A 20189-nucleotide genomic window follows, 5' to 3' on the forward strand; every position below is an offset into this window, starting at 1 on the left:
ATCCTGTTAAGATCAAAGTCTAGCAGAAACAACCACAGAAATTATTTAACATCATCTCTAAAATTTGGATTCTTTCAAAGATATATGTATTTTTTTTTTTACTTATTATAAATACTTATGAGTTAGAATATGTCTGACCTACATGTACTTGTGAATTTTAATAAACGAGATTGGTTATAATTAATAGTTGTAGACTCAAAACCTAGTGTCACTAATAAGGTCTCCTCTGACATTTGAAAAAAAAAGCAAAAATACTATAGAAAGTCATGTCATCTGATTGGTTCATCTGATTTGTCAATCAAGCTTCTGTGAGATGTTGTCTGTCAGTGGTTCTTTTGTTTCCACGTGACAGAATGAGATCGCAATCACGGAACCGTAACCAGTAAGCGTGAACTCTCCGGATAGTGGGGGTGATTATTCACTTACCCGTTTCTATAGTTGATATCTATCCTCAGATTGACACATTATAACGGAACATTAATTAACGTGAGCTCTTGTTAAACAGAGCATCTTTATTTCCAAACATGATTTTTGATCATTCTGACATTAGACCTCTTGAAGTAAATATCCAGAAACATTCCGAAGAAAAGATGCTTGGTAAGATAATAATTTAAATTCATATCTTAATCATGCTTAGATTAACTTTGAATACTGTAAAAGACTTTTATTAAATTTTATTTTCCTGAATCAGTATCCCAAAAAATTACCTTTTCTTATTTTGTTCACTGATCTCTTTTTATATATAGTTTTAAATGACAGCAGATATAATTCGTCCGATGTAAATGAAATTAACAAATTTAATTTCAATTATAATATCATAATGACAAAAATATTTTATCATTAAATGTTAATATTTTTTCTTAATTTTCACAATTTTTTTTCTTAGTTTGCACTTTTCCCCTTAATTTGGACGTATATTTTGTGAAGTGTTAACTTTGTATTTGAATACATATTATTTCATTTATTTGAATGTTAATTGAACATTTAGGCCTATATAATGCTGCGAGTTTCCGTCATGGGTGTATGTTGTCTATTATTTAGTGAGTTTCCGTATAGGGTGTGTGTAGTGATATTGTATACGGTGTACCGTTTTGTTTTCCTGGGCCCTGTAACCACCGTCGATGAGAACTTCCTTATTATCTCAACTTATTGACAAGGATGGCGCTAATCGATGTGAATTGCAAAAATCACCATGTCTCCTCTAGATATAATTGGTCGATAATTTTCATTAACTGTCCCCAATTAAGACTAATTAGCGATGAATTCTGTTCACGCTTGTTGACACTGAATTGTCATTGCGTAAAACATTGGGTAATTAGCATTGCATCCCAGATCTCTCGGGTCAATTCACCTGTCCATATCGGCGCAAAGTCGAACGGTTTTAAAGGCTTCTGGTAAGTAGAAACAAAATACAATTTAAAATATTTTTGTTTAAATATTTTTTAACAATTAAATTAAACAAATTTGTGGTAAAACGTAATTTAATTATTTTATTTCAAAAAATTCTATGATCTTATATTGCGTCATATAAATTTGAATAATTTTTCTATACATGCATTTCTCCTCTCTTCTTATCTTAGATTTTTTTTAACAATGAATTTTGAAATATAAAAAGAATTAATTCAAATAAATAAAAATATAGTCAAAAAATATATTAAAAACACTTAACGCCATATTTTTGCAGCTGTTTTAGAGTTGATGGGTCGCATCTGTTAGGGTTATCTCGACCTGTTCAGCGCACGACCTTATCTTTTTTTACATGACTTCTTTTTTTTAGAATCCGATTCCTATGCGGTGCATCGGGGACATGCACAATGCTTAATCGTACAATAATTGCTGGTCATCTCCGGTCAACTTGACTTTTTCTGTAGAAATGTTATTTGCAGATCACCTGTCAAGAAAAATGAAATATCTTTCTTTGTGCAGCAGGATGCACTTAAAAAAAAAACAGCTTAGCACACAGTCAGGCAGAAATACTGCTTGTTAGACTGCAAGGATTTTGACAAGAGCTTAAAACATCAGTTGTCTAATGCATATCATTGTTTGTTGTTGAGATAATATACATGTAGTACTTGGTATCAAATCGTCATATTAACCTTTATAAGGGAATCGGGGGTTTTCTGCATTATTTAAATGCTTTTTGATATAAAGTATTGTCAGTTTTAGTGCTATGTACCCTGGTTGGGTGGACATCTAAGGTCATGGGAAGGGTCATTTAATGTCGATCTTCTTTGTATCCCAAACTGGCCACTGGTCAACCTCCGTCAGAGTTTATTTCAGAGCTGCAATTACTCAAAACTGTAAAAGACGTCCCAGATCATATAAAAAAGATCTCCCAAATAATTACAATAAAGAAGTCAAAAGTCAGCTCACAGAACAAAATTATTTTCTTTTGTAAGATTCTAAAAAGATTTAAAACAAAACCCTAACTTATTTTAAAGTGTAATTTGCTTTATTCTTTTTAAAAAAAAAATGTATTTTGAATCTATTTCTCGGAAGTATTCCTCATCAAATCCTTCGCCCACTGATGAGGACGAATTTGTTACTACCATGGGAAAAATATCAGAGTAGTATAAATATACATACTTAAAAAATGACAGAGTAAAATCTTTTTAAGCTGACTTTTAAGTCAATTAGCAAAAAGTGGTTTCCGGTGGCATCGAAAAGGAAAAGCTCTTCCAACTACACACATAGCTAAGGCGTTATTCAAAGGACGAGCGTAATTGAAATCCACTTGAAGCAAGGCAAGATTTACACCTCTTAAGGGTTAAGATACCGACCTTAAACGGCTGCATTAAAGTCATAATATTTAACAAGAGCTTCTTCATCGCTTCGTCGTGTCACTATCTCATCCCTGAAAATTTACTGTTTGCTATCATGGTGCTACTTGACACTTTTGCTTTATTCGATTGTGAGACACAGGACAAACGTTATCTCTCAGAGGGTAAGTCTCTTGTGGTACCTACACTTGAATCGCTCCCTCGGTAACAGATACTTCATTGATCCTACGAATTGTCAAAGTTCCCAAAAGTATAATCACTGGGAAAAAAATTAACAATGGAAATCGAGAAAAGGGGTGTGTTCGTTACTTTTGTTAACAATTGAATTACATTCAGAGAAATACAAAAAATACATGTCTACTAAATGGAAACAATTACTTTTACAAACTGAATTCGTAAGTGAAATATCGTATTTACGCTTGAGCAATAAATTCTACATTGCGAGAGCAGATGGCGCTCTACAATAAAATTTACAACAGTTTAATATGTCATTGCCCATTCTTACATTTCGGAAACGAAGGAGAAAACAGTTTAAATTGATAAACAAATGTGATAAGATGCGCGCAATCTTAAATAACAAAATGCAAATCCGGAAAACTTTAGGCAGGTGTGGGTTTGGTTTTGATTGTTATGCAAACTGCGGATTGGTGCATCTTCAGTCAGTATTATGCATTGACAAGAGGGGCTTCTCACTGATGTAGCTCTTCTCCATTAAGTCGATCCCGTTCGCATCTGTCTATACAATTACCAATTGAATTTCCCAAAATAAAAACACTATCTTCCAAACTATATCTCATGATGCTGTACACATTAATTTGTTAAACAGATAATTATTCTATTCATCCCTGAGATAATACTTTATAAAATATCATTTTCATTGAATATGATCCATGCTTCAAAAAATACGGACTGGTTGTTTAAATGACATTTAAGTTAGCCTGCCTGGCAATAAAATATAACTTTATAACTGATAAGGCTGAACATTTTCTCTTCTTCACTGTCTTGCACAGTATCCCAGCCACTCGTCTTGTATTAATTACAAAATCAAAATTTTAAAACACAATAAAACACAAAACCCAACGAAAAACACAAACATTTGGTCTCGCCATTTAGAGGTTGATGAACTTAGTCCATTTCCATTTCAATTGTATGGTTGTTGTATGCATTATTTAACTTAATTGCGAGTTTTGGAGAAGTTTTTTTTTTTTATGATTCCAAACAGATCGAAACAAAGAGACCAAAACCAACAGGTCCCGGAATATAGGGAGTGAACAAAGAAAAAAAAATACCCAGTACAATTTAAAAGAGAAAATTGTTAATGAAAGTGGAATATTTCAACTCGTCCAACATATTCATATTACGTTGTAATTTGTCAAAGTTTTCAATATCCGAAGTCGTCAGTCTAATCTATTGACGGAAAAGTTAGCTTTATCTGCAAGAGACATTTGCCTGAGTAATTTTGACACTTGTTCATTATTATGAAGTAGTCCAGTATAATCTTTGTATGATAACAGTCTAAAAGTGAAGTAGGTTTTTGTGTTGAAATGACATTGTAAAATACAGGTATACGGCTTTATTACGTACCACTACAGTCCGTTACATCTGTCTCGCCCAACCAAGGAATACACCATTAAAATCCTCTTCACGACAAACCAGCATTTTCAATAACACCACTCGAATGTTTGTCTTTTTCTGCCCAGATCCTGACAGTTTTCTCTTATCTTTATGGCGCATCGTAAAGGACGAAAAATACAACCAGTCAAAGCATAAAAACTTTCAATTGCTCTGTTTTAGCTTGGATCATCCGGGTTCTTTCATCTGATTAAGATAAGGCTTTCTACAAATACTTCCTAAATTGGTAGTTTTAACTTCTGAGAAAGGTACACCCAGATACAATTAGGCTGCATTGTTTTAATAACGGGTGACATTCTTGCAGGGCTTAAGTCTGAGAATAGAAGGACTTCGGACAAGAGAGAGATGATAGCAGCAACGGACCACAGTTGCAAAGAAATCGCTCCGAACAGCGACGGTTACAGGTAAATCAATTTTACTGACATTGTCAATTTCTCATATTACCGCTTTCAAATGAATGTTTGCATGTTTTATTTCATGTTATTTTCTCTAAAGTGATCAAAGACCAAATTTCTTTTTGAAAAATACAGAAATAAGTTTTTGGGGAAAATCAAGTTGTTCTCTTTTTTATTTTAATTTTTTAAATTTTTTTAATCGTAAAAGAATAAATATTTATCTAAAAACAAAAGATATATACCAGTTTCATTTTAAGATTCTTCTACATATGTACAGTTGTTACAACAAAAATAGAAAGCATTATATATAATGAGATATCATGCTCAAGTTTTAAGATCAACAGGTAGAATATTTAATAAATGGTGGGGAAAGGAAATATCAATCTATGTTTATCATTTTTATTAATCACATTTAAATTACAATTTATCCGAGATAAGAATTTGTCTATTTGTATTTTACATAAAAGAATCGAATCAATTACATGCCATCGCTGAACTTCTCGACTAACTTTATCTAAACCACCAAATGCTTAAATTGACGGCATATCATAAAGGGTCTAAAAGCATGAAAAGCCGAATTGCGATTTAACAACACTCGATTGAGTTTTAAGTGAAAACATTGCGAAGATTTTATCTTGTCGCACGACACATTAAAATCTGTTTTGTCATCGTTGTTAAAAACTTCGCGAGACTGACATTTGTGAGGACAGGAATTGAAGACACGAAGACGTCTTCAGAGATAATTCGGGAGATATTGCTGTCACTCGGTTGCGTGAACCATCTACCCACAGCAGCCTTGTCTGAGCAAACTTATGCCGTTATTATTTCGTTATCATTAAGTTGTCAATGTCAACTTCTCCTTCCCTTGTCCGCCGATGGGGACTATTCACCGCCATACAAAGCTACAAACAGTCTTCTTTGAACCAATTTGCCCCGCTACTGCTGAATTATGAACACCAACCACATCTATTGAGAGAAGTCGCTGGTCATGGTTAAGGAAGCACACTGGACCATTTTGACAATATCAAGTCACCTATGGTCCACTTAGTACAAAGGAGAAATGACATCTTTAAAGTCTTATTTTTGATTGAATTCCAGTGCGATGATCAAATTAATCACAGACATCAAAGAGAATTATTTCTACGACTATGTCCTAATTGAATCCTTCAAAATACAAAATTCATTTAAACACAAATGTGGATGTTTTACTATTTCTTATATTTATCTCTTTTCTTTGTGAAGAAATCGTTTTCATCATACACAAATTTAATTAGCTGTAAATCATGTTAACCATTTGAAATTTAATTGAAATATATAAGGGAATTTCTTTCTGCCCAAAATCGTAAAAGGATGACTCTGATCTTCAAAAGGCAAACATTCCTTGTGATCATCGAAATGTGGAAATGCCCCTCGCTGAGTGCACATTCGGAAGTAAATTCATGTTTGTTTATTATTTTGCGATATAGTTCAGCGCATCGTTTTGCTTAGCACGGGATAACCTTTTGCGTTCTTGATTACAGGAATGACTTGGTATTAAACACGTGTGGCATTCTTCGTGAGTTGACTTAATTACGTGCCAGATCTTCTTCACGCGACATAATCTGGTCAGCTCTAACCGCCACGCTATACCGAATACTAATCCTTTTGGATGGATTTCAAGTGTATCTACAAAACATATAGTTTCTGCCAATCAAATTCTTAATCCAAGTAAACACTACCCGAAATGTTAGAGATTTGCCTCCGAAGACCAATTTCATGATCCAAGGTTGACCCAACACTGGGGAACATATTGGAACAAGGATTTGGCTATCCCTAAATAACGATATTTTAACCTCTGATTTCCCAAAATGTGAGGTAGATTAAAAACACATCTGGGGGATAAGAAAATAAGATATGTGGATATGATAAAAAGGTATACATTTCATGTAATAACCCTGTTATTGCATCGTGCATCGTACGACGTGATTCACAATGTCATGACCCTTACGTAGGGGGATAAGATCTCATGTGCCTCAACAATTTCACGATTCAAGCGTCCTCAGCATATGTATCTTTTTCTTCCTTAATTGTGGACAACCATATGTCAAATCATTTCAAAGTAAAAATAATTTAAAACATCTATTTGTTTACTCCTGAAGCGTTTTCTGTGTAATATTATAGTATAATAAAGCCATTAAAATATCGCGTGTTGAAACACCAGAATTCCGATACTGGAATGTTATAGTAACTCTAAAATAACTTTTAAAAACAAAATATTTATGTGTTTATGATTGGCACTTTTAGAGGACCCTTCAACTCCCAACTTAACACGACATGCCTTCTTTCATTAGCTCTTGTAAATGTTCCCATTATCTATGTTAAGGTCACAAGTGCGACAGGAAAGTGCAGGGTACAAATTTGCCACAAAGACTCTCAGGTTACAGTAAGAAACACATCGACTTATTGTTCATTTGTGAAGGAAGCGCATTGCTCTGTTGGTCTATGCATGATGAGACATGGTTTTTTACATAAGCGAGCGCACCTTTGCTCCCTGATGAGTAAACGGCTCCATTTACCCGGCCAATGTGGGTAGGGGTGTTAAACGCTCCAATAACATGTCAATTGCTTCTATCAAAAGAGCTTGCAAGCATTTAAAGTCGGGGGTTGAGAAATGAAGTTAGTCTAGCTTTGATTGTCTTGGGTTAAACATGGTTCAGCCAAGGTAATTTTGAGGAATCGTTTCCTTTTGTACAAAACAAAATTTAAAAGCGTTAATATGATTTAAATTTCCTTCTTCAAAAGCTCATACATAATTTGGTAACATACTTAAGTTAAACATTTAACTTAAACTAAATAATTAATCTTGAATTTCTTTAAATATATTTTTTTAAAAATGAAAAAAAAAATTTACTTTAATAATCCTCTCAGTCATAATATTTTTTTTTTGTAAATTTCAGATATTTTAAAGCTAATTATAACAAATACATAATAATTATCTGTGAACATTTCCTCTAATTTTTTGTTTTTGAGTTCTGAAAATGTTTGATGAAAAGAGAATGTTTGTTAATAATTTTGAAGTTAAACATGTCAAAAATATTTTAAAATAAAATATTACCAATGTTTGTCACTTAATAAAAATAATCAAATTCTACGTAAATATGAATGATTTTTTTCATTCTAGTATTGGTGACCGTGAGGGGAAAAGTCACATGGAGGTGTGTTTCCCTGCGGAGGACTCAACTAAACATGTGGTAAATATGGATTAAGAAATATTACCTGTTATTTCATCATATGACATCCACCCACTTCCCATAAAACAATTCCATGTTTTCCTCATAGCTATAAATTCTTACTTTTTCAAATAGTATCTTAATTCTTAAGTAAACATAATTTGCCATTTAAATTTCTTTGACTGCACATTTTGCACGATTTAGACGCACAAAAATTAATTACGCAGTTTTGTTACTCATAATAGGGAAACATTGAGAGTGGGAAAAAATTCTGCTGTGAAAACTGTGATAAAGTTTTTACGGACCCTAGCAATCTACAACGCCACATTCGCTCACAGCACATTGGAGCCAGAAGTCACGCATGTGGAGAGTGTGGAAAGACTTTTGCGACATCTAGCGGACTGAAGCAGCATCAGCATATTCACAGCAGTGTTAAACCATTTCAGTGTGAAGTCTGTCTGAAAGCATACACCCAGTTTTCTAACCTTTGCCGCCACAAGAGAATGCACGCTGACTGTCGCCAACAAATTAAATGCAAAGATTGTGGACAAGCATTTTCCACAGTAACTTCTCTTAGTAAACATAAGCGCTTCTGCGAAGGTGCTTTGAGAAATGGGATTCAACTTGGATATAGTCAAATCGAGAGGCAACTGAATGGTGTTCCCACGGTGGGTGTAGCTCCCTTGAGTTCGCCCTTATTACTGGGACTTTACCGCCAACATACTTATCCTCCCTTTTATCAGCCGGTGGGTTCAACTTACCCCTCGCTATCAGGAAACTTCTACAGTGACATCCCGAAATCCTCTCTGACCTCGTTACCACAAAGAATTACATCACCCGAGGAGTTTTTCAAGTACCATAGGGCTCGCATGTCGTTGGAGGCGTCACGGAGTAATTCTGGTCGAGACTCAGTGGAATCCAGCTCCTCTAGTAAATCTCCGATATCACCGAAGAGCGATTACGAACATTCCACTTCAGATATTGAAATGGAAAACTATCGAGCATCGCCACCAAGTCCCCCAAAAAGTAAGATTAATTTGGAATCCCAAAAGTTCTGCAAGAATGAAACCGAGAAAGGCACTAGTTTGTCCTCTGAGACCTCTTTTGATTTGTTTAAACGAGCTAAGCTAGAATCCAAATCACCACCTTCTTCCTATGAGTCTCCTTCTGAGGAGGAAAGTGCTGACCAACCATTGGATTTGACCAAGAAAGCAAATACAGAAACAACACCCTCTGAAAACACAAGAAAAGCACATGTGTTTGGCTGTCCAGTTTCAGCAGATGTTCCAAACTCCTTTCCTTACGGAATTAACAATCCATTTCTCATGCAATCTCCTCTATGTTCTAAAGATCTACCCCGCTCATATCCCGAGTTCTCACGGTATTTTCCATTTCCAAATATAGGTGGTTCGCCATATGCTATTCCTCATCTAGAACAGCTGCAAAAATTAAATCAAGAAAGCCAAAATGTCTTAGTTAGCGGTTCGTCACAAGCAAGTCTTGGGTCCTTTACATTTCCAGCCGGAGGGGGGAAAGTACGAGAACGATACTCTTGTAGATTTTGCGGAAAAGTTTTCCCAAGATCTGCAAACTTGACTCGTCATCTTAGAACTCATACTGGAGAACAACCGTACAAATGTAAATACTGCGAGAGGTCATTCAGCATTTCCTCTAACCTCCAAAGGCACGTCAGAAACATCCACAACAAGGAGAAACCATTCCGATGCGAATTGTGCGATCGATGCTTTGGTCAGCAGACGAACTTGGACAGACATATAAAGAAGCACGAAACTGACGGTGCAGACGTTAGAGACTCTCCCGTAGACATAGGTCTTCAGGATAGTCGTCCGAGTTCAGTAGAACCATCTGATGATGTTCTACCAGAAGATATCAAAGAAGTCGAAAGTGATGTAGAAATCGCAGACGAGGAATCGGACATCGATATCAACTGTGAGTCCGATTCAGAGGATAGAAGTACCTCTATTACATCAGCTGCTGTTACTATGCCCGAGAAGTCCAAAAATACCGCGCTGGTTGCCGTGGAGATGACAGGATTCGCGAGTAATCACCATCTTGAATTGCAGAAAAATATTGTTTTGTGTAACTCGTAAATATAGTTGATATGTTTTACTTTTTTTGTTTTGCTTTCTTGCTGCCATTTACACTGTAAGACGCTGTGATCAATGATATCTATATATTCAATATTGTACATATATCTGTATATTTTAGTCATGTAATTTAGTATTATTTCTATTTATTCACAAAAAGTGTTCAAAGCCATTTTTTGTACTTTAGTGCAATTTGTTAAGACTTTTTTGAAGACAATTAGTTCGTAGCTAAGCAACAAATACCAAACAATACTGGATAGTGATATTGCAAATATTAATTGTTTATCTGAACAATACATGGGACTTCGATGTGGAAATATATTTAACCAGTTCTCGTCGGTGATGATGAAATTAGATTTTACCGAATTTTTACTGGATGAATCAGATAAGAGTCATTGTTATTAGGACCATTACATCTGGCTCATTTTATTTTCAGATATACTATATACATCAATTATATGAAAGGAATTCCATAATGATGTGAAATAATTGAATAAAATTTCCAGATCTATGTCTCCCTCTTTTCCTTTTCACTGAAAGTGATTTAATACATCATTTTGAAGTTAAATGAAGCAAAGAAAATAATTTATTTTTTATATTTAAGGAAAACTGGTGTAATTAAAAATAATGGACAATGAAACGAGACTTTCACACTGCCGACATTTTGCTGTAAATCTATAGAAGTAACATTAAATTTGTATTCAGAAGGTTGCATACTAAATGTATACAACATGTACATCATTCAGCGACTTCTGTCTAACGGTTTTCAGACATACAGGATGCAGCCTTAAGCTTTGTTGAAGAATTATTTTGATAGTTTACTGAGCTCAATACTTCAAAGTTTATTCAATAATCAAAATCTCTTATTTTTTTGTTTTAAATTATATGAACGTAAACAGTTGGTATGTATTACAATGCATTACATTTTTTATTAATCCATAAACAACTTGAATCACAATATTAAGCAGACGATATCTGATAATCGAGTAAAAAGGAGTTTAATCCCAAGAAAAAGTTTTATCAAAGTAGTTGTTTTTTTTTTTTTTTTTTTTTTTTTTTTTTTTTTTTTTTAAAGATTAATTACTACGCCCACTGAAGAAAACAAACGAGGAGAAAAAGACATAATTAGATTTACGAAGTAAAATACTTATTTTATACACAGATTTAATAAGATGATCTCTGAATTCTCAACATATTTTAGAGTCTGGTTGAAATACTCTACATTTTCATTTCATTAAAGTAAGTTATAAGTCTATCTATAAATAAGCAATTTAATATCAGACAAGAAAATACAATTTTTCTATGACAAAAAAGTTTATTTACAATTGTTTCTACCAATAAAAACATAATTTGTTTTATATCTTTGGTCTACTCATTTGATAAAATTTCCTTTGTTTACCAATAAATCCTCTTACATTTATTACATCCTCGAGATCTCTTCTTTTTTTTCTCGTGCATATTTAAACAGATCTTTCCAAAGCCAATACCTCAAACCATCAGGATCCAATAATTTACTCAGCAGATAAAAGCGAAAAAATAACTGACACGGATCAAACCTAGCAACTTTTGAAATACTGGTTGTAAATTTTTTTCTCAAGTTTTTATTTAGCGCCATTTTCTTGTTCCCATAAAGTATCTTGTCATGTAACTGTCAATGTGAAAGATTTATTATGGACTTTAGAAGATCTCTATCTACCTTAAGTAGTTGTATTCTTGCGCTCCACTTACCCGTGATGACACCACTAAAGGCGGGCCTCTGATAAGACCATATTTGTAAACATCCTAAGCTGGGATTAGTATCGCCTCGATTTCAGAGTGGATAAATAGTTGCTTTGGGTTTTTTAAAGAGTTTGAAAAGCACTGTTTGATAAGAATTTATTGTTTAATTATATATCATATAAGATTGCATTTTAATGCAATAACTTTGTATTTTGGAAGGCACCAATTTAGGTTTAACTCGTTATTGTAATACATGTAATTAGATATATTTTCTAAATTATAGAGATCCTTTTTATGCCATTGATGAAATAGATCCATCCATTGTTTAAGTGTCAAGCATGTGCAATCCAATTCCCTAACCAAAACAACAACGAATTCTTTGCACTACTTAAAATACGTAATGTTTACAACAGTGGTATATTTTCTAAAGTATAGTGACATTTCTTTACAGGAGATATGTATGAAATTTGTTGTATCAAATATATAAAATATGAATTCGAAGCATATACATATGATATTAAGGCGAATTTCCTAAGTGAATTTCTAAATATAAAAATGCATTTAATTTTTCTATCAATTAAATTTAACTCAGCTTTTATATTTATTACGTGTAGTATCTGTTTGGATTTGATGTTATTTTTCATCATTAAAAATCTACATGTGTATGTCTTATATTTTGATTAACTACCATTGATTTAAGTTTATTTATGAAATTATTTACCTGTATATAATAAACAGGGAAAAACATATCAAACATATAAAAGGATGCCAAAAGTTGGAAATCTATAGAATTCAGTGCACAAACACTTAATTATAGAGCATTTGATTTCGTGCGTATCTTTCGTGATTGTCTTATTTTCATATAAAAATTGAATTGAATAAGATATTGTTAATATAAATTATTATATAATTAAATAATAAATATATTGAATAATTCCTAGGTCTCTGATTGGCTGAGATTCAACGTTGTAAAAATCATAAAATTATTAAGTCAATCTGAACGAGACCGTCCAGGTAAACATAATAATAATATTTCTACATTGAACTAGAAATAAACTGAGAATATCTAAATTGATACAATTAAATAAGAGAAGTTATTTTACCTGCACCTGCCTTCCCATTGAACATAACTTTTTTTTCTACATCGCACTAAATAAATAAATCAATCAATCAATCAAGAAATTCCAAATTCATACTTCTGGTGATGTATATTTTTTTCCCGCTTCTCTCACTTCTTTCGGCTAGGACTTGAATAATCGTAAACAAGAACGATAAAAATTATTGCTGTTTTTTTCAGTCAAAACGATGATTTAGCAACCCTCAAAGTACAATACTCACCTCGCCCTTCTGACACGGTGAATTTTGTACCCTCAGGTGGCTAAATCATCATATTGACTGAAAAAGAAACAGCAGTAGTTGTTTAATATTTGACTGCTTTGTAGGAATATATTATATACTTTACATGTAATTTTTTTCGGACGTGAACAAAAAATGTCACAGAAATGTTTCAACTTTTTATGTCCCCGTAATCAAAGATTCGGGGGCATATAGTTTTTGCCCTGTCCGTCCGTCTGTCTGTCTGTCTGTCTGTCTAGCTGTCTGTCTGTCTAGCTGTCTGTTTGTCCGCAAAAACTTTAACCTTGCCCGTAACTTTTGATTGGTTGGAGCTATGGCTTTTATATTTCACATGTGTATTTCTTTTGACAAGACCTTTCTTTGGGTACCATAAAATTTGACGTTCTGACCTTGACCTTGGAGTTTGACCCACTTTTGCAAATTTTTTTCAGACTTTAACCTTGGCCATAACTTTTGAATAGTTAGGTCTAGGGCTTTCAAACTTCACATGTGTATACCTTGTAACAAGACCCTCCTTCAGATATCAACAACTTTGACCCTTTGACCTTGACCTTGGAGTTTGACCTACTTTTGAAAAAACCTTAACCTTGTCCATAACTTTTGAACCGTTGATGCTAGGACTTTCACACTTCACATGTGTATACCTTGTGACAAGACCTTCCTTTGGATACCAAAAAAACTTTGACACTTTGACCTTGACCTTGGAGTTTGACCCTGTTTTAAAAAACCTTGGTCACAACATTTGAACGGTTAGTGCTAGGACTTTCATCCTTCAAATATGTGATCCCTGTGACAAAGTCTTCCTTTGGATACCAACAACTTTGACCATTTGACCTTGACCTTGGATTTTGACCTACTTTTGCAAAACTTTAACCTTGGCCATAACTTTTGAACGGTTGGTGCTAGGGCTTTCATACTTCACATATGTAATTATTGTGACAAGACCTTTCTTTGGATACCAACAACTTTGACCCTTTGACCTTGACCTTGGAGTTTGACTTACTTTTGGAAAACTTTAACCTTGGCCGTAACATTTGAACGGTTGGTGCTAGAGCTTTCACACTTCACATATGTAATCGTTGTGACAAGACCTTCCTTTGAATACCAACAACTTTGGCCCTTTCATCTTGGAGTTTGACCTATTTTTGAAAGACTTTAACTTTGGCCATAACTTTTGAACGGTTGGTGTCAGGGCTTTCATATTTCACATGTTTATTTCTTGTTTGAAGGTCTTTCCTTGTGCACCATTAATTTTGACCATTTGAACTTGACCATAATGATTTACTTACTTTTGATAAACTTTAACCTTTTCCATATCTATTCAATGGTTGCTGCTAGAGTTTTCGTATTTCAAAGGTATATTCCTTGAGACAAGACCTTACTTTGGGTACCAACATATTTGATTTGCATTTGAGAAAGTTTAATCTTTGATATGAGTTGCCATACGAGGGCATCAGTGTTTCACAAACACATCTTGTTATTATCTACAGACTCGACACCAAGGGAACTCAAAGGAATGTTGTTCCTCGTGGAAATATTTATTATATAAGAGTTTGAGAGAAAAGGAAAATAATAATTAAAAAAGTGTCCTTATAGCTCTGTCATGTTTTTTTCCGTTTATCTTACAGAGGTATTTCTATCTAATTGCTATGGAAGAGGACAATTACATCATTACAATATTTAACAATATTCAAAGAAATTTTGGATATGTGGAAATATTACGAAAGAACGACACACTGAAGTTTAGACCGTGTATCAATTCAATAACTAAACCCACCCGATAAATGTAAATACTCCCCACTATCGTGTAATAAGGAATAAAATGGGCAACTAAACACGTGGGCTTATGTCATATATTGTCAAAAAAAACTATATAATACGTAAAACATAGGGAAGTGTTGTAGAATGTGTTACTTTATTTTTTTTAAAGTCGGCTTCATGATTAGATTATAAGAGGTTAGCAAAGTAAGAATGGTATTTTCTTATTTCCTATTCAAACTTATTATTTTTGGATTCATTCTCTTACTGCAATTAGTGACTCACATTTCTGATATTCTGTAAAAAATAAATTGTGTATATTTTATGTAAATTATTTCATAAGCTCCTATATATCATGCAGTGTACTCCAAGAAGAACTAACAGATACGAAGTCTTGCCTAATCCTCCCAGTCTTCATGAATTATGTTTAGCTTATCTATATCGTTAGAACATGGTAGTGAATATTGCTATGTTAAATCATAAATATACCAATTTTTTACCCATTATACTGATTCACCTTCCGCAAATTAAGTGAGAGATGATACTCTTGATTTTTGTCTTGTGTTTGAATGTAATAGCTCATGATCTACACAAACCTCCTGGTTCCACATAAAAACACCAACAGCTTTTGACAAGTTTCCATTGACAGCTTCTAATGATAATTGAAATAAATGATAAGTGGTGGTGAAAAGAGATGCATTTCCTTTGCACCGATACTGTCCTGCCCCTTTTTACATTGATATTATCATATAACCTCGTTGACACCAATGAGAGGCTTCCTTGGTGCACATGCAATCATCAAATTAATCATTTGTTCCTTGATATCGGTAAAGTTTACCCCTTTTTTCATATCTCTAAATGAGCACCGTATATGTGTGGTACGGATTTCCGGACATTGTCTGTTCAAGACATCGGAAAAAGTGTTCCTGAAACTCTCCCACTGTATGCCTCTGTGTAGTTTCAGTGTACCATGTATTTGAGAACAGATGTCACTCATTCATACGAAGGAAACCATTATTGAGGAAACAATCTCTACACTCATTCATGTTATAGCACATTTGACATCTATCAATTCAGTAAAAACATGAAAACCAAAGAGAGCGACTTCTTTAAGTAAGAAGGAATTGTATTGCTTCTCATTAGTAAATGTTTAGTTCATTAAGTATAAATTCTGACAAAACAGTAACTTCTGTCCATAATTGTAGCAGCCCTGTGCGAACTTTCCTTTGCATGTATGGAGAAATAAGATATATCAACAGATAACGAGGGACATATAACACATAATTGTGTGGAGATCACCAGAGCCTTCTGGGGTGGTCTTACAAAAACGCAGGTCTGTCAGACACGGACGTGCGGGGTAAGTGGGTACGATAAATAGATAATTTATTGTTTATATAAAAGTACAACAGTGACATTTTAAAAGGCACATCCGAGGTAGATAGATGATAAGTCATTTTTGACACACAGGGAATACCTCTATTTTGTTCCTGTATTATGGGATGACTCATTTCCTTAACTGTTCAATAATAATGGCATGTCGTCCTATTGTTTTAAATGTCAATATTCGTAAAAATATGACAAAGCAAGCGAAATTTAACCCTTCAGAGTAAGCACACTCAAGAAATATTCAATTGACTTGAAATACGTATGCTCAAAGTGAAAAAAAAAACGTAGTAAAATGATAACCAATTTTCTTTCTGATTTACAAAATATTGAGGTGTTAATTTAAATTTTACAAAATACGTGTAAACTGAAGTGACTGTACAGTGTACTTTTTGTTTATTTATATTTCAGACTGATGTCAAATAGCATGTGTTTTAGAAACCACCAACAATAATCTTTAAGGAATACATTTGCTTTATTTGTTGTAAACATCTTTCAATATTGTACGTATAGCAGACGTATATAATATAATATATATATATATATATATATATATATATATATATATATATATATATATATATATATATATATATATATATATATATATATATATATATATATATATATATATATATATATATATATATATATATTTCCTATTATTGATTTCATTATTATATTTGAACAGAAACTGATTAATTTTTATTTTTATTTTAATTTATTTATTTATTTATTTTTTTTTTTTTTTGCTCAAAAATGAAAATGATGTTTTGAGTTAAAAAAAATATTGATGGACCTGGTTAAAAAAAAAAAAGAAAGAAACTTTGAAATAATTCAAATGAAAACAGATCATCGATAACTAAATTCAAAACAAAAAAGAAACAAAATAGTTCAAAACTTAAGTACTTAGTCAGTTGCTCAAGTGGTAAACCATGATCTGCGATTCGTGTTAAGTTAATGAAAAGGGTGAAGGTAAGGAACAATGAAAAAACTATAACAATACAAACCTGTGAACAGGGCATAGAATACGGACCCCCGGGGATTCCAGATGTGGGATCAGGTGCCTAGGAGAAGTAAAGCATATAATGATATGTTTGCTAACAAGGTCATTATAACGACCATAAAATTTACTAAATACTGACTTTATACGAGGTTGTTGAAATCCCTGTAACATAAACTTATCTGTCAATAGTCTACCTCGGTTTAAAAATTGATCGTACTCAGAGCATACATTTGAGTATCGAATAAGTTGGGAGACTGGCAGTTAAAGCGGAATATTACATAAATAAGGAAATCTGACGATGGAAAAGCTGAAGTCATCTTGTTAGTCATACAATTTAGTTGTTAGTTGGCACTATTGTCTATAGTCAGCAAAACATCCAAATATGAAACAGATGTACTCTGGTGTGTCTCTTATTTCAACTTTACTGGGATATATCGTGTCGACATATGTTGTTAATTGATAAAACGTCATCGACATATCTGAATGTCGAGTCGAAGGCCACAACAAGTTTTTTTTTCTCCTTTTCATGTCGAAGTTTTTGAATAAATTCTGCTTCATAGGAATATAAAAACAGGTTGGCTAATAAAACAGCAGTTAATATTTTTGTTAGGAGTAAAGATAAAGGCTTGGTATAGCACATGCTGGACCCGGCAATGTATCTTTGTACAATATTCAAATAAACAATATTCAGTTTTTTCTAGAAATAATGAGTACAATACTATTTCTGAGCTTTTTTTTTTTCTTCTTTAACTAGAATTCACCCTTTTTAAATAATACTTTACATGTAATTTAATTGTAAATGTTGAAAAAAACAAAAATATTAATTTTAATTAATCAATATTAATTATGTAGGTATGTTGACTGGTTCAATTATAAGGGCAAATCTGTAGAAACACAGAAACATTTTTCATGTCAGGGTAAAAAAGCTATGTATGGTGTAAATAGTAAAACCAGGAATTTGCATTTTAACGTAGAAACACAGTTAGCAGTATTCGATACTTATATTAACAGTGTAATGAGTTATGGAGCTGAAGTATGGGGAATTCAGAAGGGTCAAGACATAGAAAATATTGTAAAAGAGTTTTAAAGGTCAGACAAAGCACCGCGGTTATGATGCAGTCTATTTAAATTTGGGTAGATTCCCACTATAATAGAAAGGGGGGGGGGGGTTGAAATACTGGGTGAAATTAAAAAAAAAACAGTGATAATTGTCTTTTACAATCATGTTATTAAGAACGATGAATGGATTGTAAACATTAAGAAGGAGTTTCAAAGGCTTGTATAAATAGCAATTGTATTGATAATAATACTTTGAACATTGTATTTCAAAGAATGTATGACGGTTATAAACAAGATATTATGTCAAGAATTTGTAATTCTCCTAAATATTTTTTTATATCAACACTAAGTGGATAATGTTGTACTACAAACGTATTTAAGAAAACCATTACATTCAAAGTATAGAATGCCTTTTACTCGTTTAAGACTATCAGCTCATAATTTAAAGATAGAAAGGGGAAGATATAGTACCATAGAAAGAAAAGAGAGAAAATGTGAAATATGTATATCAGATGAGATAGAGGACGAATTTCACTTTGTTTTGATTTGTCCGCAATATCAAGAAATATGAATTAAATATATCAAGAGTTATTATTTGAAAAAAAAAAAAAAAAAAAAAAAAAAAAAAAAAAACACCAGTATTTAAATTAGTACGGTTACTGAGTTCCACAAATACTAAAGAACTATATAACCTAGGTAAATTTCTATATTTTTCTTATCAATTAAGAAATGATGTTTTAAATAGTGTACAATAAGAAATAATAAAGCAGTAAATGCTATTGTTTATGCAATTACTAATGTATATTGTATAGCATATACTTCAGTTACCCTGTGCAAATCTTACGTGTAAATATCTATGTACATATTTTGTACGTCTATGAGATGTAATATCTCTGGTGCAAATAAAACAAACAATGTAAATACCCGTTAGTAAAATCGTTCTGGCATTATTAGTCTTATTATCATTAATTTATTTATTCGTAAATTTACTAGCATTTATTTATTTATTTTTGGTATGCAAATTAAAGTTTTATATGGCGTATCTGGGCTAAAAGATAAAAATACGAGGTTGAGTGTAGATAAAAATGATATTTACGTTCAAATTAAAATTTTCTCCGATTTTGAACTAGAATAACCTCATGTTTCCATAGTGAAATTTACTTTAAACTGTGTCTGTTATTTAAATGCGGAGTCGGTAAATAAATCGGTTATTGTTTTAAATTGTTAATATCTTTGAAACGTGATTGTTTTAAATTGTGTGATTTACAGGAAAGTCCTATCTTTATATAAAGCAATAAAACAAATAGAAAGATCTTTAATTCTAGTTAGTCTGAATTTATAAAAAATAAATAAATAAATAAATAGAAATACGCCATATATGAATTTTACGTCTCTCAGCTCTATATGATTATTGTTATAAACAACTTGACTTGTGGGTTAAATATATAATAGAACAAATTTCATTGAATGTATTGAGTCTAACTGGTCTTAACTTGAGGAATTTAAACTTGATGAAGATCTTTATCAGCTGAATGCTCTTTGCACAGCTTAATCGCTGCAATCTAATATAAGATCAGAAAATATAAGAACAAAGAGGAAATAGGCATTAACATATACTGCAATGTATTTCAAGTGACTGCCCTACTTTTATAATCAATCTTATACCTCAATCGTAATCTGCTCCGTATGCATTGACTATGGCTACTAATATAGCCGTGATCGTATAGTGGTTAGTACTTCGCGTTGTGGCCGCGACAACCCAGGTTCGAATCCTGGTCACGGCA

The 20189-nt window shown here is 32.7% G+C and overlaps 1 protein-coding gene and 1 non-coding gene across 4 annotated transcripts; both read left to right on the top strand.

The window, feature by feature from the left end:
- Positions 1-486: 486 nt before the first annotated feature.
- On the top strand, positions 487-10635 carry LOC133205381 (histone-lysine N-methyltransferase MECOM-like). 3 transcript variants are annotated; one of them, XM_061341181.1, is made up of 4 exons: positions 487-597; positions 4717-4816; positions 7968-8037; positions 8262-10635. In XM_061341181.1, the coding sequence occupies exons 1-4, from the start codon at positions 525-527 to the stop codon at positions 10125-10127; spliced, it is 2109 nt and encodes a 702-aa protein (XP_061197165.1). In that variant the 5' UTR covers positions 487-524; the 3' UTR covers positions 10128-10635. The 3 variants fall into 3 exon arrangements, with proteins under 3 accessions (XP_061197165.1, XP_061197166.1, XP_061197167.1); XM_061341182.1 differs by lacking the exon at positions 487-597 and adding an exon at positions 2736-2944; XM_061341183.1 differs by lacking the exons at positions 487-597; positions 4717-4816 and adding an exon at positions 7479-7508.
- Positions 10636-20117: 9482 nt separating this feature from the next.
- Positions 20118-20189, top strand: Trnah-gug (transfer RNA histidin (anticodon GUG)). Its single transcript has one exon. It is a non-coding gene; the product is annotated as a tRNA-His (tRNA).

This window comes from Saccostrea echinata, unplaced genomic scaffold (genome assembly GCF_033153115.1).
Source record: "Saccostrea echinata isolate AGI-Se365-2 ecotype Australia unplaced genomic scaffold, CSIRO_AGI_Sech_v1 ptg000054l, whole genome shotgun sequence".
NCBI lineage: Eukaryota > Metazoa > Mollusca > Bivalvia > Ostreida > Ostreidae > Saccostrea > Saccostrea echinata.

What these genes read in the sequence shown, in the direction of transcription:
- LOC133205381 (XM_061341181.1), top strand. Translation starts at nt 525, where the DNA reads ATGATTTTTGATCATTCTGACATTAGACCTCTTGAAGTAAATATCCAG. An exon ending in TTCCGAAGAAAAGATGCTTG is followed by an intron (nt 598 to 4,716) that starts GTAAGATAATAA and finishes ACATTCTTGCAG; the next exon opens with GGCTTAAGTCTGAGAATAGA. An exon ending in AGGACTCAACTAAACATGTG is followed by an intron (nt 8,038 to 8,261) that starts GTAAATATGGAT and finishes TACTCATAATAG; the next exon opens with GGAAACATTGAGAGTGGGAA.